This window comes from Salvelinus sp. IW2-2015, linkage group LG15 (genome assembly GCF_002910315.2).
Source record: "Salvelinus sp. IW2-2015 linkage group LG15, ASM291031v2, whole genome shotgun sequence".
Taxonomy (NCBI): Eukaryota; Metazoa; Chordata; class Actinopteri; order Salmoniformes; family Salmonidae; genus Salvelinus; species Salvelinus sp. IW2-2015.
Window position 1 is genome coordinate 32,673,037 of NC_036855.1, and position 25,185 is coordinate 32,698,221.

Sequence of the window (25,185 nt, forward strand, 5' to 3'; positions counted from 1 at the left end):
CCAGAAAATAATATTCCCCCCGCCCAGTCATCAAGTGCCCACTCTCCTCTATGATGCTCCGCTCTCCTCTCCATATTTTCACTTTCTGTTAACACTTAACATACTTTCAAACGGTCTCTTGAATTCAAGCACTTTTCTGTTGTTCAGCATTACAGCGTCGAGGAAAGGTTTTGTACACACTTATTCAAGCAGCTCTTAGTAGGTGGGTGCAGTAGGCAACTAGTGTACCATTGAGAGCTTGGGACTATAAGGTTCTCTGTCAAAATTGAGTTATTGACTTGTTCTGTTCAATGTTCTCTACCAATACAGTACTCCAAATACCACAAATTCATGTAGTTAAGTTCAAATAATACAAGATAAAAATTGCTGACACCATTCAAACCAATGATGGTTCGGGAACTTTAAAGCCAATTATTATATTTTTGCAGATAGAACCTTCTAGTACCAAGCTCTCGATGTGTTTATACTGAAGATAAGTCCATCATGACACTGGCATTGGCTAATGGAATTCAAAACATTGCTGTTTTTTTTCTTCCTTTCAGGCAATGCCTATATTGATTTGTCCAAGTTGTCGGTGAAGAGTGAGAGAAAGAGCTCACTCACAGTAACACCATCTGGGGTGTAATTTGAAGCTAGTTATCCACTTTAAACACTTTCTCTCCAAGCCAAACAGCTATATTAGAGCTGGATAATGATGCACATTGTCACAAAGAGAAAAGCACAGAGAAGAGAGTAGTGCACCCACTTATATGAGCTGTACTGTATGCTCATTCAAAGAAAGAAATCAACAACTGAAATGGATGCATGTATTGTATTTAATAATCCTGAAAGACGAGTCATAAAATACCTGCAAAGTGCCTAAACGACAGCAATCTCAAGCAGTAGCTACTAGCTGTTCTAACAGAGCAAGGGGGCTGTGCTTTAATACCACCACCATTACTGTATATCACTTCTGAATGTATAGCCATTTGGTTTCATTTAAATGTAAATCTGGGCACTGAACTGCACACTTTGACACCCCAGGCAGACAGATTCTGATGATTCATTCGAGAACAGAACGGCAGTTGGAAATATCACAGCCCCCTACTCTCTCTCCGAGTGGAAACAACAAATTTGACCTTCGTCTCATTTCATCAATGCCCTGCTACCCTGCAGAACAGAAATGTAAAGATTCTGCAACAACAACAAACATATATATGGAAATTTCAGACCAATGTGTCTTTTTCTTCTTTTTTATTGTGTGTCAGTTGTTGTTCCAACTGTGTCAATCATATTAAGGACAGCTAACAGAGAAAAGCACAATCAGCAGCCTGGTTCACGGGTGAACTGATGTATGAAGCTATTTGATGAGTCTCCATGTCAAATGTCTCTAGGAGGGATAGAAAAAGAAGGGGGTGGGGTGATGGTTTTAAGGCGTGCATCCCAAATTGCATCATATCCCTTTATAGTGCCCTACTACATAGGGCTCTGGTCAAAAGTAGTCCACTATAAAAGGAATAGGGTGCCATTTGGGACACAGACCAGGTTGGATCATGAATGTACTGTAGTCTGCCTGACTGAGCATCCAGTGGGTGAACTGGCTGTAGAGCTGACAGCTATCTGTGCGTTTCAGAGAACAGTACCACTGGATGAGGGCTCAGATAAAAGATAAAACACATGCATTTACATGTCGCTGCAGGGCCAGTTGATGCTGCACTGACTACTGACCCGGGGAGCAAAGGGATGGACTGAATAATGCAAAGATTGTGATGAATTAGACAGCTTCCTTAACCAGTCTTCATTGCACTAACTGTATAATAACAGCTAAATAGTACTCACTTCTAAGGGATACACAAATAAATAATGTTTCAGGTGACATTAAAAATGGATTAGAAATGCATGAGGTGAATTAAGAATTTATACAAAGGACATGTATATTCCATCAATTAATTGGAAACACAATACTGTGCTTTGTCGCAAACTAAGTCAATAAAAATGTATCCAGGACTCATTGCTTAGGTGCATTTCCCGTCCTTCATTTGGGTAGAGACTAAGAGCTCCATTTTAAAGCTGCAATATGTAACTTTTTCACATAGAAAAGTGTGTTATAGATCAGTCATTCTCATTGAAAGCAAGTCTAAGAAGCGGTAGATATGTTCTATGTGCGCTACTTCTATGCTTCCCATTTTTAAGTTTCATAAACTGAAATTAGGCAAACTATTAGAATTTTAGCAACCAGGAAATGGCAGAGCGATTTCTGCATAGTGCATCTTAAACAAACCTAACGCAATGGCATATTTAAGTGCTGGCGGTAGCGCTATAGGTCATGGGGTGTGTCAGAAATATTTTTGCTATTTTAACAGCCGGTATTATGACCGCAATAGCTGGCAGTGGTGCGCAGGAGCTGGGCTTTGATTAATAAAATAAGTTGCAGGTGTAACAAGGGCTTGGCCACTCACTGGCCAATCAAGGCCTTCCATGTCTTAATAATGCCTTTGCGTTGCCATCAACTGTAATTCCGCTGTCCATTCCTAGTCCATTGTGGATTGATACTACAGTTTATTAAATAGCATAGGCTACTGTAAAGAGTGAAAGCAACACTAAAAAAATATGGTTTGGAGTGTTGACAATCTAAATTGCTGTAATTAGCTTCAAAGAGTATAGCACTTCAGCTCAAATAAAAAAATAGTAGCAAGGCTCCCGTAAATTGTATTGTATGTGTGAGGCGTGATCTCAATAAGAAAGATATAGCCTAGGCCTACTGTTGAACTGGCATTATGGGACTGAACATTTAGAATTAGGGCTGGGCAGTATACTGTATTTTACTATATACTGATACACGGACCGGTTTGAGTTTTTACTTTACCAGTGGTGTAAAGTACTTAAGAAAAAAAACTTTCAAGTACTACTTAAGTAGTTTTTGGGGTATCTGTACTTTACTATTAAWATTTTTGAATGCATGCAGGACAGGTTCAATTCACGCACTTATCAAGAGACTATCCCTGGTCATGACTACTGCCTCTGATCTGGCACACTCAATAAACACATGCTTAGTTTGTAAATTATTGTCTAAGTATTGGAGTGTGCACCTGGCTATCCATAAATTTTTGTTTTTTTTGTGCCGTCTGGTTTGCTTAATATAAGGAATGTGAAACGATTCATGCTTCTACTTTTGATACTTAAGTATATTTCAAAAATCAAATGTTTTTAGACTTTTACTCAAGTACTATTTTTAATGGGTGACTTTCACTTGAGTCATTTTCTATTGGGGTATCTTTATTTTTACTCAAGCATGACAATTGGGTACTTTTTCTACCACTGTACTTTACCTTCTATAACAGTATTTCAATGTTTGGTTTGTTAAATGTGATATTCAACTCCTGCACATTTAATGTCGTTTTTTCTAGTTTACTACATTTCCTACTTGCAAGTCGTCTCTCTCCTGCATGCAATGGTTTATATATATATATATATATATACATTTACATTACATTTTAGTCATTTAGCAGACGCTCTTATCCAGAGCGACTTACAGTAGAGTGCATACATTTTATTACATTTTACATACTGAGACAAGGATATCCCTACAGGCCAAGAGCNAATCTATTGCACAGGGATCACAGCAGCGGTCTGCCTGGCCCCTAAGGGACCATGTGACTTCAGTGGCTGAGGATGGTCACATGGTAGAGCCCTGTGACAAAAGCACGACCAATCGCACAAACGCCTTCATTCAGCCAGGGCCAGGGAAAGCACACATATGTATCTATGGGCTACATTGTGTGTTTCAGCTTGTATGCATGTGTTGTGTTGTGTGTGTACGTGTGGTACTTCTCCGAGCAGACAGTTTGGGTTTTTGATGTATACAGTGTCTTCAGAAATTATTCAGACCCCTTGAATTCCTCCAAATATATATATATATATATATACGCCATGCAGCGGTCTAATCCACTGCATCGCAGTGCAAGAGGTGTCACTACAGTCCCTGGTTTGAATCCAGGCTGTATCACATCCGGCTGTGATTGGGAGTCCCATAGGGTGGCGCACAATTGACCCAGCGTTGTGCATGTTTGGCCTGGGTAGGCCGTCATTGTAAATAAGAATTTGATCTTAACTGACTAGCCTAGTTAAATAAAGGACAAATAAAAAAATCTATACAAAAATAAACATAATTGCCTGCCTGCCGCTTCCAACAACAAGCCATGCCCCGTCACTCAAGAAGAGCAGTTGTTGGTGCTGCTCGACCACGGAGTCACGATCACTTCACCAAAGATAGAACAGTATGAAGATAGGCAGAAACTGCTTATACCAATAGAAATCACTGATCACACTTGTAGGCGATGTCATGGCGACATTGGCTAACTAAGATCATATGCAGAAACACGTCATCAGATCTAACGGTCGTTTCACGCCGAACTGCACATATGCAGGCCATCAAAAGGAACTCCTTCGACATTAAGTTATTTTGATTAAAATGTAACAAGTCAGTTTGTCACTTTCACGAGACTGGAGTAATAACATGTTCAACTTCTTAAGACATTGGCTCGAATCTAGGTTGTGCCTTTAGATTTAGAGAATATGAAGAAAAAAAATGGGYAAAAAAGCACAACACCTCTGGGTTTAGAAAATCTGTGACTTCACTTGCCGTTCACTCAGTCTGAATGGTCAGACACAACAAGATGTTAGTGATAACGACACTGCTTTCAAAGCGTTCTATAATTACACTATTTGTTTAGTTTGTCTTTTCTTAGAAAGTTGTGGCTGAAAATATATTGAGTAATCCGCTAATGCTAATCGCTAGTTAGCTGGCTAGCTAGCAAGCTACATTTAAATCAGTCAGAGCAAACCTAGCTAGCTAATTTGCCCTGATATCAGAGCTGGTGTAGACCTAGATCAGCATGTTGTTTGTGCAACAGTATCTTCTAAATCAAAGGGAATAGGTGAAGCATGAATATATTAGCTAGCTACAAGATTAAGGGGAATGTAACATTGTATAGGGTCCCCTAGGAAACTCAGACCAGCACAATAATTCCTCCATGATTTATGAATTTGTCATGTCAAACAATATATTCCAACTATTGAAATACAATAATTATTATATTTCCATGATTCCAACACTAAACCAATAAACTAGGCCTATATGTTTTTTTCCCATATCATGCAGCCCTATGTGGCACAGTGTGGAAATTATCTTAAAAAGTGCATGAAATGCAGAAATTGATGAAAATGCTGAACATTATTTTTGGTGGACATTGGATTGAACAGCATAAAACAAATCATATCGAATTTTATTGGTCACATACACATGATTAGCAGATGTTATTGCAGGTGTAGTGAAATGCTTGTGCGTCTAGCTCCAACAGTGCAGTAATATATTACATGTAATATCTAACAAATTACACAACATATACCCAATATACACAAATATAAGTAGGAATAAATGAAGACTATATACCTATGGYCGAGCGATGTCAGAGCGGAACGGACTGAGCTACAGTAGAATAGTAAAGAAAACAGTATATATATATATGTTGAGTAATGTAAGATATGTAAACATTATTAAGTGAAATAGATACCGTAGAATAGTATTAAAATTTTATATACACATAAGACGAGTAATGCCAGATATGTAAACATTATTAAGTGACTAAGATACCGTAGAATAGTATAGAATACAGTATATACATATGAGATGAGTAATGCCAGATATGTAAACATTATTAAAGTGACTAATGTTCCATTCCTTAAAGTGGCCAATCAGATCACATAATGAATGTGTTGCCACCCTAGGGTCGTGGACTACTCAAGGCATATACAGAACTTTTATTATTAAAAAACACAAAATACCGTCTTAAATGTCAAAAATGTGCAAAATATTGTGATATGGTACTTTGGCCATATTACCCAGACCTATTTTGAATTGCCTATGTTTGGAGGAGCGCGTCTTTGGTAACGGACAAGAGGCGCTCTTTGGAAAAGGGGATGATACAAGCTGAATGGAGTATGCACTGCAGGTAGGCCTATGTGAATTGTGAATAATGCAAAGCATGTCTGCAAAAGGCTCACGAGTAGACCGTTTAGAAACCTTGTATGGATAGGCTCCTTGGCTTGCCCAGGATAAGAATGACATCAGACGCATTGCTGTTAAACCAGCTTTCGTTCTCATAGGGTAAGGGAAGCATACTATAAGGGCTTCGTAATTGATCAAACGAAACGGAAAACAATTGGGGGTGGGCAGAATTTTTTATGTTTCTAAATACGAGGTTTACGGGCACAAAAAGCACATCTATCTTGTTCCATGTGCATATGGGCACTGTGCATCACGGCTGGACAGGATGTGCTTCCGCATACTGAAATTGGCACTTTGGCTCACGTTTTTAAGAAGACCTCAGATATTGCCACCCCTCCCACCTTAGCGCAAGTGTTCTCATTTAAAACAAGTAAATTACCAATCCTGGCACTAGGGTTTGAAAATAGAACAGTGCCATGTTTAACAGATCGAAATCGCAAACGAGCGTGCGTTTCACAATTGCGYTGGCTTAATGCCAGCTGAAAGTAAAGCCCTAACGTCATGTCCTAAATGGCACCCTATTCCKTATAGTGCACTACTTTTGACCTGCGTCATAGGGCTCTGGTCAAAAGTAGTGCACTATGTAGGGAAAAGGGTGTCATTTGGGACACATATAATACACCACTGAGAATGAAATCTTCCATTGATAACATTTATTTATGGTCGGCATCTCCAGCCATCATACGCTCGTTATGATGTCAAATCTGCATCATTCTCTGACAGTTACTAATCGATCCTCATCAAATCCTCATTATGAATAGCAACATCAACCAGATATTTAGCTCATCAGAAATGCATCATCATATTCATGACCATGATTATCTATTGAACACATCGTTTTCACAATCTTCACCCAATCAACACACTGTGGTTGAGTTTTTCATATCTAAATACCATGTTCCATACTGATCAGGCATGATAACTGATCAATAGAAAAATCATATTTTTAACTGAATCGCAAACATAACATGCTGTAATCCACATGCAATTAGCATGGTTTATAGGATAATATTGCTACAGTATATGGTATGAAATCATATTGCCCTGTAGGCTACTTCATCCCTTATCCTTGCATGTGATGAGGCAACATTGGAACTGTCAATCACAGACTGGATGGATACAATTGAAAAATCATTAAAAAAAGTTTCCCAGGGCCTCGTGCACTGTGCTTGCTTAAAGTAAAGTAGTGTTGCACAGGAAGTACCTCCGTTCATGACCCCTTGCATGATTGTCATTCGGGGCGAATAGGGATTTCCACATCTCAATTGATGCTTAAAGGGATACTTCAGAATTTTGGCAATTAAGCTCGTTATCTTCTTCCCCAGAGTCAGATGAACTTGTGGATACCCTTTTTATATCTGCATGCAGTTTGAAGGAAGTTGCTAACTCACGTTAGCGCATTTGCTAACTAGCTTTAGCGCAATGGCTGGAAGTCTATGGCTGGAAGTCTAACAGCTAGCATGTCAGCATTGGCTCGAAGAAGATAAAGGGCTTTGATTGACAAAATCCCGAAGTATCCCTTTTAGAGCTTAAATCTATTGAGTGGTAGCAGGCACCGGGGGCAAGGTCCCAGTGCTTGAAAGGCTACCGTGTTGGTGCCTTTTAGTTAATAGAATCAACCATGTCAGGAAAGGTGCATACAACACCTGTTTTGACCTCAGAGTAATGTGTCACACGCAAGGAAGGGACATGAAGGGAGGTCTCTCTTCAGAGCTATTAGGCTACTGCGGTAGGCCTCTACCAAGAGAATACATAGGCATGGTCACAAAAGTCACCCTATTCCCTTTATGGGCCCTGGTCAAAAGTAGTGCATTGTAAAGGGAATAGGGTGCCATCTTAGTGCACTATAAAGAGAATACAATTGGGGACGTAGTCAATTTTGCCTCTGGTTTGAAACTAAATGCATCTCATCCACATCCAAGTTTTACTGGAAATAGCTTTCCCACCAGGAATTCAAATAAAATAACAGTTTAGACATTTAATATTTTCAGTAAGCGATAGCTGACAATCCAATGCAGCACTGCAGTCAGTGCACAACACCTGTAGCACATCTGAACAGATCAGCAGTAGAACACCGCAGCTGTGAGGGAGCATTATCTGTCATACCCTTGAAGTACTATGGATACAGTAGGGCTAAATCTCAAATGGCACCATATTCCCTTAGGGCTCTGTTCAGAAGTAGTGCACTAGGGTGTCATTTGGGATGCAGCATAGGGGCATATTCATTAAGCCAATTCTGTAGCAAAACGTTTCTTAAACGGGGAGGGACCTACCTTCTTTGGACTAATGATTACACACGCACACACACGATAGGGTTATAACCCTGGGTATATCAGACATTTTCACTGCATTGTGAAAATGTCATGGTCATTAATCGTTAGAATAATGTCTATTGTGAAGTGTGTTCTGTCAGTAGATGTGTTAATGCCACGGTTAAAGTTGCTTTAAGGTAACATTCTTGCAACAAATTGAAAGGCATATACTATGACTCAATAAGTAAGTAAACAGAAATAGGGTCATTCAAAATGAATTTGTGTTTGCTTGATGGTCTATCCCTTTCCTTTCTTGAAAATCTTCATAATTTGATCTAACTTTCTATATTTGCCTTTGAACTTAATTTTTCATATGCTACTTAGCCATTGTGTGTCAAATCATTTCGCTCGCTAAATGGATAGTACTGTAGATGATGATTATTATTATGGCACCGTTATTGCGCCTGTTGAATCTCACATCACACATATTGGTGTAAAACTAAGGCTATTCAATCAGCTCAATAGAAGACAGAAGGCGTTAGTAAGGAGGGAACGAAGTAGCCTACTGTATTAAGAAGCAGTACATGCCGACATGACCACGCAGTGCAACGTGGACAGAACCGTAGGCTATGTCCTTCTAGTGAAGTGATGACAGAAGAGAAGTCGTGCTGATGATCAAATGGTGCAAACATTTTTATCAAACAGTGTCCAACATACTCAAGTAGTCCTTCAGAGACAGTAGGCAAAACACAAGCAACGTGAAAGTGATGGGTAAGTGCGCAACTGAGAAACGGCATCTGTCAAGTTACTGGACCCAATGTAAGTAAATACACACATCAKTCCCACAGTGATGGACAAATACCCAAATTCTTTGGATATTTCTTACCTTTAGATTTCGTGCAAGTTGTGCAATAAACAAGAAACACGAAGCCCAATGKGAGGTAGCGTCCCTTCGTCAGCGCAACCATACTGTAGCTGCTGCTTCACTTTCAAGTGGATACGCTGAACCGGGAGAAATTCTCCCGTTTTCACCCTCTTCTTGCAAGCCTTCACAAGGTGCTGCCAGTAACAGCTTCCTACGTAATTATCATGGACCACGGGACAGTCACTCTCACCGGTTGGAACGAATCTGGCACTGACACACCGGAGAACTGCATCTTCTACTCACTTTTTACAGTGTAAACAGAAGTCTCGGACTTTTCTAACACCTCGCATGCCACAGTGTATTATGACAAACCAGTGTTAGCCAATGGCACATCGCGGTGGGAGGGGAAAAGAGCAGACCAGCGGCGACGCCCCGAGAGCTGGGAGTTTATACGTAATTGAACGTTGGSCATTTCGAGTTTTTTCGGTGAGCSGGCTCATTTGGCTCCGTTCACGTAGAAGACACGGCTCATTTAGCTCCCAAACGGCTCTTCGTTCAAAATGCATAAACATCTACTTAGAATCATAAATAAATTGGAAAACTCCAATGTAAAGAACATTACTGTAGGTCAGATAGTGAAATGCTCGTTCAAATTCATTTTTACCTGGCGAAATTATTAGATGCCCCGCAAAAAATATAATGGACCAGATTGAAGCTCTCTCCCCAATGTATTGTTTCTACAGGGAGGATTCACCATCGTTATATAATTACTTTGTCACTTATCTGCAGAAAAACGTCGTTTTTAGATTTTTTTTTAAACATTAGTAGCAGTATTCAAATCAGGGAGCCAAATTATCGGCTCTTTCACAGATGCTATTCGGTTCCCGACGTTCACCAAAAAGACCCGATCAAAAAGAGCCGTTCGTTCGCGAACGACCCTTCACTGTAGACTAGCGACAATATATTCGGCTCTATTTACTCTCCGATTKGAAAACGCTAATTAGCATCAAAGTAGACATCATGCAAGACTACAAATTCCTGCAAGCTCCTGCACATCATCTCTAGTTGACCCCTTTGCTAACAGCTATTGTGTCAATTTAAAACTTGCACAAGACTGTTATCAGAATTGTGCATTTAGAGAAATTTGGCCAATTTATTAATTACTACATTTAGCTAACATTAGATAGTTAATCAATATATTCTTACCTTTGCCTCAATTTGGCAGTCTCGTCCAGATCATCATGGCATTTGTAGTTGTTTATGATAGCCACATTTGCAAATACAGGCAAATATATTGATAAAAGTCACCTTGTCCTTGAGAGATTTTCACATCAAGCCAGAGTAAGCCTACATGAAACACAGCCCTTATTTTAAGTGTTTCTAAAATGAATGTTAGAAAAACTATTGGAACAATTTCCTTGTTTCACCACTAGGTTTTATGGGATATTATGACTCATGCTGTGGTACTCTATTGAACATAGGGCTGGCTGGTGGTCTGTGAAAATCAGGGTCGAGTCCATTTGTCTTCCCACCACATCACTGTAAATGATGAAGGAAGAATAATTTATTATATTCTCTTTTGGGGGAGGTTGGGGTATTTGTGGGAGCCAAATAAACAGAATATAACTGCAGTGGTACAGTATTGCAAACTGCAGCACCTTGCCTACATGTCAGACCTATATGAAATCCCCAATGTGATCTTTGGTCATTATACTCCTATTAGATTAAGAAAAGATAAAGATTCAAATTACACTCAAGGTTGGATTCTTGAATATAGCATAGACCACAATATTATGCACATTACCAGAAAAATTACTATATTATTTTCAGTACGGAATATCCCTGATTTGATTTTCATCAGTTTCATCACAGCACCCCATTAACTTTGGCAGGGACAATTCCCACTGAAGTGTCTGTGTCAGGTTACCTATTACATTATGGCGTATATACCAGTACTTCCAAAATACATCAGCCTGCCTTCTTTATATCACTACAGTTTTCTGTCTTCAAATCAACAAAATTATTTGTCACATGCTTCCTAAACAGCAGGTGTAGACTAACAGTGAAATGCTTACTTCATATTGGATATTGGATAGCCCAAATGACTGTTCAAGGAGAGAAAAGACCCAGGAATTACTCAAATACTAATTCAAGGTGTCCACTGTGTTACCATATCCAGCTTGACAGACTCTACTCCATCACACTCTTACCTCTGCATGTCTGGTGAAAGTGACTCACAGAGAGGCGCATCATCAGACGACATCACAGGAAATGCTTTTTTGCAAGTCACACTATCTGAAGAGGATAGGGAATCATTTTCACTAGAACACTTTATTCTGTGTGAGATCATAACATACTTTATTTTAGCCTCGTGTATAATAAGACACACCAATAACAACAAGAAAATGATGATTGCTTTACAGAACAATGCAAAGGCAGAGCAAAGGCAGGGACAACTCTTTGAAGTGATTTTCAGCTTTTTTTCTATGGCCTGCATTTGAATTGCAGCAACAGGCTGTTGTCTGAAGATATATTCACATGCTTCCATTTGTAAATGTACATTATACTACATGTCACCAACCCATTAGTTGAAAGACATGTACAGTGCATTCGGAAAGTATTCAGACCCCTTGACTTTTTCCACTTTTTGTTACTTTACAGCCMTATTCTAAAATTGATAAAATGCATTTTTCCCCTCATCAATCTACACACAATACCCCATAATGATAAAAACATATTTTTTTACATTTTTGAAAATGTATTACAAATAAAAACAGAAATACCTTATTTATATAAGTATTCAGACCCTTTGCTATGAGACCCGAAATTGAGCTCAGGTGCATCCTGTTTCCATTGATCATCCTTGATGTTTCTACAACTTGATTGGAGCCCACCTGTGGTAAATTCAAATGATTGGACATGATTTGGAAAGGAACACACCTGTCTATATAAGGTCCCACAGATTACATTGCATGTCAGAGCAAAACCCAAGCCATGGTTTAAGGAATTGTCTGTAGAGCTCCGAGACAGGATTGTGTCGAGGCACAGATCTGGGGAAGGGTACCAAAACATTTCTGCAGCATTGAAGGTCCCCAAGAACACAGTGGCCTCCATCATTCTTACATGAAAGAAGTTTGGAACTACCAAGACTCTTCCTAGAGCTGGCTGCCTTGCTAAACTGAGCAATCTGGGGAGAAGGGCCTTGGTCAGGGAGGTGACCAAGAACCCGATGGTTCGTGGGAAAGATGAACAGAGCAGAGTACAGCGAGATCCTTGATGAAAACCTACTCCAGAGTGCTCAGGACCTCAGACTGGGGCGAATATTCACCTTCCTACAGGACAATGACCCTAAGCACACAACCAAGATAACACAGGAGTGACTACAGGACAAGTGTCTGAATGTCCTTGAGTTGCCCAACCAGAGCCCGGACTTGAACCCGATCGAACATCTCTGGAAAGATCTAAAAATAGCAGCGACGCTCCCCATCCAAACTGACAGAGCTTGAGAGGATCTGAAGAAAATAATGGGAGAAACTCCCCAAATACAGGTGTGCCAAGCTGTAATTGCTGCCAAAAGTGCTTCAACAAAGTACTGAGTAAAGGGTCTGAATACTTATGTAAATGTCATATTCCGTTTTTTATTTGTAATACATTTGCAAACTTTTTTTACTTTATTTTTTTACTTTATTTTTTTTWACTGTTTTTGCTTTGTCATTATGGGGTATTGTGTGTAGATTGATGAGATAATTWTTTTTTTGAATAAGGCTGTAATGTGACTTAATGTGGAAAAAGTCAAGGGGTCTGAATACTTTCCGAATGCACTGTATATTGGAAGTTACTGGGGTGCAGTGAAAGCTTGAACGATATGGCTGTGCCTTTCCAACACTGAGGGAACTCAAACGTATTATTGTCACTTGCTGCTTCTTCATTCAGAGCGGTGCAGTATGACATCATTTATTGAGCCAGACATGACGGCTGGTTTCTTATCAAACATTCTATTTTCCTGGAGGGTATTCAATGTTCACATCTTTGATGCCGTTATGAATTGATTGAGCAGCTTTATATTTATTTATATTCGCACGCTATGAACTGAGTGCAAGTCAAGGCAGCCAGAAAACTCTAGCAAAAATGTCACTGTAACTTTCTATGTCCAAAATGGTACCCTATTCCCTATATAGTGGTTCTACGCTGCTCTGGTCAAATGTAGTGCACCATATAGGGAATAGGGTGCCATTTGGGACTCACAACTGTGACTTTCAAGTCAAAACTATTGAGTGGCTCGTAATGTGTAGCATCCTGCGGGGATCAAGGGAACATGCCGGAAATCCATAAACAAACCAGCAGTGAGTGTGTGATAGCTGGGCTGCCTGAAGGCTTTGTCTATTGGAAGATTACTATAGGTACCCACAGGGGAGGCAGTAACAGATGAGGCGGCACTCACATGTATACAGATGTGACTGCAGTATGTGCATCAATTCTCAAAGAGCGCTAGCTAGCGTACATTATGTAAATGCTGTGGGAAATGGCTAGAAAGCAAAGCTTCACTGATATTCACTGGTCATGTTCAGTGGTCATCAGGCACTGCTTACATTTACATTTACATTTACATTTAAGTCATTTAGCAGACGCTCTTATCCAGAGCGACTTACAAATTGGTGCATTCACCTTATGATATCCAGTGGAACAACCACTTTACAATAGTGCATCTAACTCTTTTAAGGGGGGGGGGGGGTTAAAGGATTACTTTATCCTATCCTAGGTATTCCTTAAAGAGGTGGGGTTTCAGGTGTCTCCGGAAGGTGGTGATTGACTCCGCTGACCTGGCGTCGTGAGGGAGTTTGTTCCACCATTGGGGTGCCAGAGCAGCGAACAGTTTTGACTGGGCTGAGCGGGAATTGTACTTCCTCAGAGGTAGGGAGGCGAGCAGGCCAGAGGTGGATGAACGCAGTGCCCTTGTTTGGGTGTAGGGCCTGATCAGAGCCTGAAGGTACGGAGGTGCCGTTCCCCTCACAGCTCCGTAGGCAAGCACCATGGTCTTGTAGCGGATGCGAGCTTCAACTGGAAGCCAGTGGAGAGAGCGGAGGAGCGGGGTGACGTGAGAGAACTTGGGAAGGTTGAACACCAGACGGGCTGCGGCGTTCTGGATGAGTTGTAGGGGTTTAATGGCACAGGCAGGGAGCCCAGCCAACAGCGAGTTGCAGTAATCCAGACGGGAGATGACAAGTGCCTGGATTAGGACCTGCGCCGCTTCCTGTGTGAGGCAGGGTCGTGATGGCTTACAGTGATGGGTATTTCACAAGGAACAACTTCACAGTGCTTTACCAAGGGGGAAATATTCAATTAAATAATATTTTTAGTTAGCTTTTAGAAAGACATTGCACATTGACCGTATGAGAAATAAAATTATGTAAAAAAGGCGATATCAAAAAAGTTAATTTTTGTTTTGTTCGTTTGCTTTATCTTCTACAAGGTGCCATCTAAAAGCAAGCAATTACAGGTTTTATATCAAGCAATAATTTGAGCTACATCCTCCCACATTCTTCAGCCTACATTGTCTGTGAAGTTGCCATGAGCACTAAATGCATTCAACAGCTTTACTTTATGAAGTCCTTTATATTACACTCAGAAAAAAAGGTGCTATCTAGAACCTTAGTAATTAAAGGCTTCTTCGGTTGTGTCCAAAGGAGAACCCTTTGAAGAACCTCATTTGGAAGGCAACTCATGTGACTTTAAAGGGTGACACAAATGTGAGACTTGTGAACAGAGCACTTAAGATGACACTCGAGTACATAAACAATCCATGTTAGAGCCAATGAATAGCAAGCAGCACATCCTACGTCAAGTGGGCAGTCACGTGTGTTGGCGACATTGATTATTTTCGTGTTAACCTAACATTACGCAGGATGAATATACCAAAACACTCATTCAGCCTTGTCACGTACTCCACTTTGTGGCCTTTGAACTACAGGTGCTCATCCTCAAAGTATGGTTTATGGATCAACATATTAGTCTTTTTTACAAAATGACACTTTACTGGTAGATTAACAAGTGAGAACGTCATTTATCATGATCCTGACTTGAGTTTTGACTAAAACGACATTCTTGGCATTCATTAGATAGAAACAGCCTTGCTTGGAGAGAGATCTCATCCACTCAAATGTGTGTATTTGTCAGGTTATTTGATTATTCACAACAGGGTCATAAAAAGGTGTGTTTATGTATGTGAGGTATGTGAAGTCACAACCTCATCACCTCAAGTTGACATTATTTACAGTTGAAGTCGGAAGTTTACATACACCTTAGCCAAATACTTTTAAACTCAGTTTTTCACAATTCCTGACGTTTAATCCTAGTAAAAATTCCCTGTCTTAGGCCAGTTAGGATCACCACTTTATTTTAAGAATGTGAAATTTCAGAATAATTGTCACGTTCCTGACCTGTGGCTTGTTGGCTTGTTTTGTGTTGGGGATTGTGGGTGGTTGTTTCCTGTCTCTGTGTTTGTGTTCTGCACCAGATAGGACTGTCTCGGTTTTCACGTTTGTTGTTTTGTATTGGTGTAAGTGTTCACAGTTCGTCAAATTAAACATGTTGAACACTAACTGTGCTGCATTTTGGTCCTCTCCTTCATCCCAGGAAGAAAGCCGTTACAATAATAGAGAGAATGATTTATTTCAGCTTTTATTTCTTTCATCACATTCACAGTGGGTCAGAAGCTTACATACACTCAATTAGTATTTGGTACCATTGCCTTTAAATTGTTTAACTTGGGTCAAACGTTTCAGGGAGCCTTCCACATGCTTCCCACAATAAGTTGGGTGAATTTTGGACGATTCCTCCTGACAGAGCTGGTGTAACTGAGTCAGGTTTGTAGGCCTCCTTGCTCGCACARGCCTTTTCAGTTCTGCCCACAAATTCTCTATAGGATTGAGGTCAGGGCTTTGTGACGGCCACTCCAATACCTTGACTTTGTTGTCCTTAAGCCATTTTGTCACAACTTTGGAAGTATTATTGTGGTCATTGTCCATTTGGAAGACCCATTTGCGACCAAGCTTTAACTTCCTGACTGATGTCTTGGAGAATCGTTGCTCAATACATGCACATAATTTCCATCTCATATACCATCTATTTTTGTGAAGTGCACCAGTCCCTCCTGCAAGCAAAGCACCCCCACACATGATGCTGCCCCCCCCCCCCCCCCCCCCCCGCCCCCCCCCCCCCCCCCCCCCCGCCCCCCCCCCATGCTTCACGTTTGGGATAGTGTTCTTCGGCTTGACGATGTCATTATGGCCAACAGTTCTATTTTGTTTCATCCGACCAGAAGACATTTCTTCAAAAAGTACGATCTTTGTCCCATGTGCAGTTGCAAACCGTAGTCTGGCTTTTTATGGGGTTTTGGAGCAGTGGCTTCTTCCTTGCTGAGCGGCCTTCAGGTTATGTCGATATAGGATTAGTTTTACTGTGGATAATATACTATTGTACCTGTTTCCTCCAGCATCTTCACAAGGTCCTTGCTCTTGTTCTGGATTTGATTTTGCACTTTTCGCACCAAAAGACGTTAATCTCTAGGAGACAGAACACGTCTCCTTCCTGAGCTGTATGACAATGGCCTGTTCCATGGTGTTTATACTTGCGACTATTGTTTGTTAAGAATGAACGTGGTACCTTCAGGTGTTTGGAAATTGCTCCCAAGGATGAACCAGACTTGTGGAGGTCTACAATTTGTTTTTCTGAGGTCTTGGCTGATTTCTTTTTGATTTTCCCATGATGTCAAGCAAAGAGGCACTGAGTTTGAAGGTAGGCCTTGAAATACATCCACAGGTACACCTCCAATTGACTCAAATGATGTCAATTAGCCTATCAGAACRTTCTAAAGCCATGACATAATTTTCTGGAATTGTCCAAGCTGTTTAAAGGCACAGTCAACTTAGTGTATATAAACTTCTGACCCACTGGAATTGTGATACAGTGAATTGTAAGTGAAATAATCTGTCTGTAAACAATTGTTGGAGTGTATGTCAACTTTCGTGTGTATGTAAACTTCCGACTTCAACTGTATAACAGGATAATACAGATGTGTTCTGGCCCCAACCAATCAACACAAACATCGATCCGCGGACATCGACCTTAGGGGGTTAAAGTATGAATATCTCTCTACTCCTTTCATAAAAAATAATGATTACTAATTTAAAAGTGTTTAGTATTAAGGTGACACAATACCATAGTCCACAATTGATAAACGTTTCCCTTTTTCTTTCCATGACAGTGTGATTGTGAACAGATCCTTTCAGCACCACTAGCCAGTACCATGGACAGCTACTCTTAAAGCCCTTGCTTTGTGCCTGCCTGGGCCTGTGCCGAGCAAGCTACAATGCCTTTACCCTTCTCTTGGCTGCCACTCCCACATGTTTGAAAGACCTGTTATTCATACAGGTTTACATCTTTTTCAAACCATGCATCTGCAATGGTGGAAGCAACACGCCAGGTTTACACATTAAGTATTAAGTATGATTAGAATGWTGTCGTAGTTAAATATACCACATTTATGTTTTCCCTCATCCATGGCTGCTCAAGTATCTTGCCCCAGGGCCAAAAGCTTAAAAATAAATTAATAATTGTACAACTCTATACGGAAGAGATAGAAAACAGCTCATCCTCTCTAGACAATACTACTGTCTTACAGCTTTCTATATCACGGGCCTCACCACATCAAAATATTAGACTACATATTCCACGTCAATGCAAATTTATTTTAATTGGGAAATGTATTCAAAGGAGCTTGTCATATTTTGAGGAAATCTTGGCGCCATACATGGAGTCCCTTATTGGCATGCACAGTATATCAAAGATCATCTCACTCAATAAGAATAGCAGCCTCTTTGATAGTGCACTTGATAACAAGATAGATGTCAGTTGAAAGCAAAAATCTGTAATGTGTTTTGGTGTTAGATACAACTATCTCAAGCACTTTGCTATTAGTTCCCTGCATGCCTATCAAAGACATGACACTACCTTTTATTCCTGGGTCTGCTTTTGAGGGATGAAATGGGGTGAGCTGACAGGCTTGAACAGGATTAGTAATGACAGTTATTCAGCTGCTTTAATAGCGCCGCTTCCACAAGTCTGAKTGATGAGATAGTTGGCTATCTGCTATGTTTTTGTCTCAATCCTCTACATGAAAAACTCCACAACAAACAAAACATTTTGCTGGGTGGAGAAAATCCAAATCCATTTTGTTTTACATCTGCATTATATCTTAGAGCCATCAGATTTATTTCTAATCAGCCAAGCAGCAGAAAGGGAGGGACTCTCACAAGCATATCCCGTGGACGACAACCAGATAGCCATATTGATGTGACTTGTGAAGATGGCAAGAGCCAAGCACATGGTGAATGTACATATTTGACATATTTCTGTTGTATTGTAAAGCGTGATTAGCAGGTTTAGAGGCTCTGAAATGTGACTCACATGGCGGCATCACAAATGGCACCCTTCCATATGGGCCCTGGTCAAAAGTAGTGCATTACATAGGGAAAAGGGTGCCATTTCAAATGCAGATTTCATTTAACAGGGTGTTTCAGACATATGCACTATAGCTGTATTTTCTTTTCACCTCGTGAGAGTTCAATGATGTCATTGGTTGATTGAGCATGCTCTCTGATCAAAACATTAATGGAGTCTTGTTTTGTAGCAATTATTGTGGTCTTTGTATTTCGCCGATTGCATGATCACGCTGGCAGCGAGTAGATATGGTTGTCTGTTCAATAGAGCCATTGGACTTCCTATCTGCCAGGACATTGCAGAATATCTACGTTTACTTATTTTCTCTGGTTTTGTAAAGACTAAAGACTGACGGGAGCTATACTTCCTTGTTCCCACCCTCGAAGGCAGGCTTTTCAAAATGGGGGCAGTACTAGTTTACAGGTTCACAGGAGCTAGGTTACTATGTCTATCCGAGATTGCTAAATAATTAGCTACAATGGCTTCTTCTGATGATTCCTCTTTCCAAGAAGAGCTGGACGATTAAACAGTTTTTGACGTTCTTTTACATAGGAAAATACAAACCTATTTATTTGAGCCGGAATACACTGAAGAGGAGTTGAGACAGTGAGAGAAATTATTGTGAGACCAGCAAGTAGCGGCAGTAGCCTTGACCAGCTGGACCAGGACGAGGATAAATGACAAACTAATAKGTTGTTTTGCTGTCTGTAGATAGCTATCAATATAAGCTTTCTTTTGACATGAGGCAGTGCTGTTCAGTATAGCACAATTTTGTGATCGATTCYGCCATAACGGGGCTTGCCAGTACCACTACAAGCCAAGCTAGCCAAATTTAGCTAGCTCGCTATGTTTGCTATACCTAACATGTACTATAGTCTAACGTTATAGCTAGCTAGCTAACTAGCATAGCTAGCCTCAGTGCCACTCATTAGGAGCAAAACTAGAAAAATATTTTGATGATGGTGGAGATTAAAGTAATTAATCTTGGAGTAACTATACCTGTGTGTTGTAGCTAGCTAGCTAATGTGTTTCTTTGAGATGTCTCAAATTCAACACCATGCTGCTATAGTAGAATACAGACAGTACACAACAATTGCCCATGAAGGTGTAATAGCCTTTGTCTTTCTCTCACAGACAATAACGCTTGGATAAAAAAAAAGTTGATTACTCAAGAGGAAAGGTCCCATAACAACAATCTCCCCTTATATCAAAGTGACTCCAAACACCTCACTGCACCACATGCAAGTATTCCCTTTTTAGAACTGTAATATTTATTATAAGCGTTAGTAGTAAATTTTCCTTCAACTGTGTATATGTCACACATTGCCATAACTGTTCCTGCATACTTCTGTGTAAACTCACCTCGGACTCCAGAGCAAATAAACATAGTCTTGAATACAAGCCATGTCTACTTTTTGTTCGCTATATTGACAGACTAATCTGCTGTTTTATTAAAACATGTTTACTTGCCAACAAATTAAAGTTGAAATGATAAACCAACTCCCTGCATAATTTGTATTAGCAGTAAGACTAAGCTACGTAGTTTATCCAAATACATTTAATGAATATCACAATTAAATATAGAGAAGTTGAGGTAAAATACTTTATCGTATTTTTTTTATGCAGTTGGGATCATTTAGTAAACATATTATATAAAACACCTTATGTACAACAGCTAGCTATATCTATACCACAATGCAGTTGTGAGCATACTAGGCATTCTATATCATACTACAACATCGGTCTAACTGAATGTGGATTTTGTGTTGGTTGAATGTTCCAGGCAGGTTCCAGAATGTTCTTCAGCTGGTGAACCTCGTCTTGGGTAATGGCAGCTGTTTTAGAARGCTTTGGCGCTGTGGTGATGTTGTGTTTGGAGGGCTGTGACTCTGGATCCTTGTAGACAACCGTCTGGTCCTTTCTGCACTCCACAGCCAGGTGGACAAGCCTCTCGTACACTTTCTTCACCAACCACTGCTTCGACCTCTTGCAGAAGATTTGTTTGTACTGCAAGCACATGAGGATGTGTAACCATACAATAAAACATGTTCATTTTAAAACAAAAAGGACACAGTAGACTGGTATGTGTTTTGTTACACTCAGTCAATAATGGAGCATTGAGATGGGCTGTTAGCAAAGATGTGAAAAGCTTGAGGGTGGCTTGACTTGAAGACAGTCTAGTCATGTACTGTTGTGTATGAGCACCTACAGTTGTGCTGTTGAGTAGACAAGCACAGCCAACAATAGAGTAAATAGACTAGACAAATACTAACAGCCACTCTCCCCCATGCCAAAGAACTGACTGCAAGGGTGTGAAAAGTTTGAGGATCACTGTAGATAGTTTAGTGTATTTATAATTTGTCTTCCTATTTTCATATCTACAGATCATGCATACTAACCTTCACACACACAATACCCACCTCCAACAGACACAAGTCAGTGACCCACAGCATTCCCTCCTTACTAATACCTTCTTTTCTCCAATTTAGACTAGAGGCCTTGCATGAACAATCAACTAAGCCTCCATAATACAGAGAAAACTATAGTTGAAGTTGTAGCCCAGTTTTTACTTTATTTTGCCAGATAACCTGGCTGAGAACACATTCTCATTTGCAGCAACAACTTGGGGAATAGTTARAGGGGAGACAAGGGGGATGAATGAGCTAATTGGAAGCTGGGGACGATTAGGTGGCCCTGATGGTACGAGGGCCAGATTGGGAATTTAGCCAGGACACCAGGGTTAATACCGCTCTGATAAGCACCACAGGAACTTTATTGACCACAGAGACGAAGGCCACCCATTTAACATCCAAACCGAAACACAGAACCCTACACAGGGCAATGTCCTCAATCAATGCCCTYGGTCCTTGAGATATATTCTTTAGACCAGAGGAAAGAGTGCCTCCTACTGGCCCTCCAACACCCCTTCCAGTAGCATCTGGTCTCCCATCCAGGACCAACCCTGCTTAGCTTCAGATGCAAGCCAGCAGTGGGATGCAGGGTTGTATMCTGCTTTTAGACCCACCAACTATGACAACAAGACATGGACCATGTTTATGCCTAGATCCAGTATATTTATTTGCTCATCATGGAGTCATGGAAAGATTTAGTAGATTTAAGTACGATTATAGAAGTTTACTTACACTAGTTCCTGGTGCTGAGCTTGATGTTGATGCCTCTGGATATTGATGGGATCGGAATTTAGCCTCTGGGGTAGTTAGTTAGCTAAAGTAAACAAATGTAGTTCGGTAGCTAGCTAGTTAGCTAGGTAACGTTAGCTACCTTACCTCAGCTTATTTTTTTATTTTGTATTTTTTTTGTTAACCCGTCCACCACCCCTCTCTTCGGAGGACAAATATCTGTTTTTTTTATAGACTTTCTGCTGGATTTTCTGCTATATATTTGACATATACATTTTACATACACATTTTASATACATGGTACGTTATATAAAGCAGTCACATAACAATAATACATTACCATACATAAGCTCTTTAATCACACCCCTCAGTCACTCTCAGCCCATCCCACCTATCACCATAGACCATCCTCATTTGGTTTCCATGTGCCATATKCTTTTCAAATGTGCTGTGATGTTTTACATACATTTTGAACTTTTCTAATTGTCTAGTATCCACAGAGTGTGAGCTAAAGATGAAAACGTTTCCTATCAGTATTGTTATATTATGTATTGACTGCCAACGGCTTTCCAAATCACCCAACACTGCTATTAGTAAGGTAAATGTTAAGTGCATGTTGTGATTTTTTTAACGATTCCTGAACCTGTGACCATAAACAAGCTACATAGGGGCAATACCAGAATAAATMATCTATTGATTCTGTCTCTTCGCAGTAAAATCTACAGAGCTGAGATTGTTGTATGCCCCATATATATATAGCATTCTGTTGATGGCAAGAATTTTATATCATCATTTAAATTGAAAAACTRGAAATGTTGAGTCAAGTGTTGTTTTTTGTTCCAGTTCATAAACCATGTGCCATGGAATCGGTACAATGGAAATCTCTTCCCGTTTATTTTGCAACCTGTATGGTGCAGCTGTCAACATTTCTGTCCTCAAATGAAACTGGTATATTTGTCTATTTATGACAATTCCTTTCAGCCAATTTGTATCTTTAATATATGGCAGGCAAGCATGTTCCCTACATTCTCYCTTTTCCACTTGCCTCCTCCATTTGTGTGGTAATGCTGCAATCAGTTGGTTGTAAGTTTGGATTGAGCAGACATTCCCATATATTTTTGATAGATGCATATGTGACACAACTACTCCGTTTCTATTCATAATATAATTTATAAATATAATTTAAAAAGAGTGAGTTTTAAATTATATTATATGAGTTTAACCATAACATTTGTTGTAATATTTGTTATATATTTTATAGAGGATAAAACTGAAAATGTAAACAGGCTTGTTTAAGAAATAGCAATACATTAAACGAAATTTCATTTTCAATTAGTCAGAAAGGAGAAGTTGTAAGCTGTATAAAGGCAAAAAGGTCATTMTTAAACAAAGGATGAGTCTTTCTTAATAATCTACTGGAGAACCATTTGGGGTTTAAGTATAACTTATGTATGAGTGAAGCTTTTAGTGAGAGGTTTAAAGCTTTAATATTTAATAATTTTAGTCCCCCCCACAAACTCATATTCATTATATAAATAGGCACGTTTCATTTTGTCTGGCTTAGCATTCCAAATAAAATGAAAAGTATTTTTTGCTAATATGATTTAAAAACGAGTCGTCTGGAGTAGGCAGTGCCATTAGTAAGTAAGTAAACTGTGATAGGACCAACCTCTCCATGGTTGCAGAATCGTATCTATTTTTCCAAACTTTCTATTGAATTTGATTGTGGTAAGTTCATTTATATTTCTTGAGATGTGAATACCAAGTGTGTCTACTTCACCATCCGCCCATTTTATCGGTAAACTACAAGATAGTGTAAACACTGTGTCTTTTAATGATCCAATACGTAATATGGTAKACTTGTCAGACTTAGGTTTTAGTCCAGAGAGGCTAGAAAAGTGATCAAGATCTTCAATGAGACTGTGCAGGGATCCAGATTGCGGATTTAAGAAAAACCTGAGTCATCGGCATACTTTGACACTTTTGTTTTTATCCCYTGGATTTCTAACCCCTTGATGTTCTTGTTGGTTCTACTTTTAATGGCTAGCATTTCAATGTTCATAATAAATAGATATGGAGACAACGGACAGCCTTGTTTTACTCCTCTTAAACGCTCAATACCTTCTGAGAAGTAACCATTATTTACTATCTTACATCTGTGGTTGCTGTACATAACTMTAACCTCTCTTGGGTAGGGGGCAGTATTTTCACGTCCGGATGAAAAGCGTGCCCAAAGTAAACTGCCTGTTACTCAGGCCCAGAAGCTAGGATATGCATATAATTGGTAGATTTGGATAGAAAACACTCTAAAGCTTCTAAAACTGTTAAAATGTCTGTGAGTATAACAGAACTGATATGGCAGGCGAAACCCCGATGACAAACCATCCCCCCCAAAAAAATTCAACCTACCACTGTTTTCAATGGCTGTCATTTTTATTATAAGGCGAAATCCTCCCAGATTGCAGTTCTTAGGGTTTCCACTAGATGTCTACAGTCTTTAGAAAGAGTTTCATGCTGGTTTTTGGAAAAATTTGCCAGAAATTATAGTTTTTCTAGGTGGCTCCCATTTTGGCTGTAGTGTTTCCAAGCGCGTGAAAYAGAGRGCGTTCTTTTGTATTTTTCTCCGGTAAAGACAATAACGATTCTCCGTTTTAAATTTTATCGTTTATTTACGTATTAGGGTACCTAATGTTTGATTTATAAACGTTGTTTGACTTGTTTGGAAAAGTTTATTAGTAACATTTYGGATTCATTTTGTATGCATTTTGATGGAGGGAAACTGGGTGGATTATTGACTGAAGCATGCCAGCTAAACTGACTTTTTATGAATATAAAGAAAGACATTATCGAACAGAAGGACCATTTGTGATGTATTTGGGACCTTTTGGAGTGCCAACAGAAGAAGATCATCAAAGGTAAGGCATTTATTTTTTCGCTATTTCTGACTTCCGTGGCGCACCTTCCTGGTTGAAATATGTTTTTCATGCTTTTGTATGCGGGGCGCTGTCCTCAGATAATCGCATGGTGTGCTTTCGCCGTAAACCGTTTTTGAAGTCTGACACAGCGGCTGGATTAACATAATTTTTTATGTATTACACTTGTGATTTTWTGAAAGTTAAATATTTATAATTCTGTAGTTTGAATTTCGCGCTCTGCAATTTCCCCGGATGTTGGCCAGGTGGGACGCTACCTGCCCATAAGAAGTTTTAACCCATTGTATAAGAGATTCACCGAAATTAAAATAATCCAGGCATTTATATKTAAATTCGAGACATACTTTATCAAATGCCTTTTCAAAATCTGCTATGAAGACAAGGCCTTGTATCTTTGATGTTTCATAATGTTCAATTGTTTCAAGTAATTGTTGTATATTAACTCCAATAT

At 39.7% G+C, this 25,185-nt stretch overlaps 1 protein-coding gene across 3 annotated transcripts in view; it reads right to left on the bottom strand.

Moving 5' to 3' along the window:
• The window catches only part of LOC111975021 (netrin receptor UNC5D-like), a 221,386-nt gene extending 211,849 nt beyond the window's left edge, over positions 1-9,537 (bottom strand). For 2 of the 3 annotated variants that reach the window (XM_070447091.1, XM_024003159.3), the window contains exon 1: positions 9,185-9,537. In XM_070447091.1, the coding sequence (XP_070303192.1) occupies positions 9,185-9,266 (82 nt within the window). In that variant the 5' untranslated portion in view covers positions 9,267-9,537. The remainder of the gene's footprint in view (positions 1-9,184) is intronic. The other variant, XM_024003160.3, reaches the window with a different exon arrangement.
• Between the last annotated feature and the right edge of the window lie 15,648 nt (positions 9,538-25,185).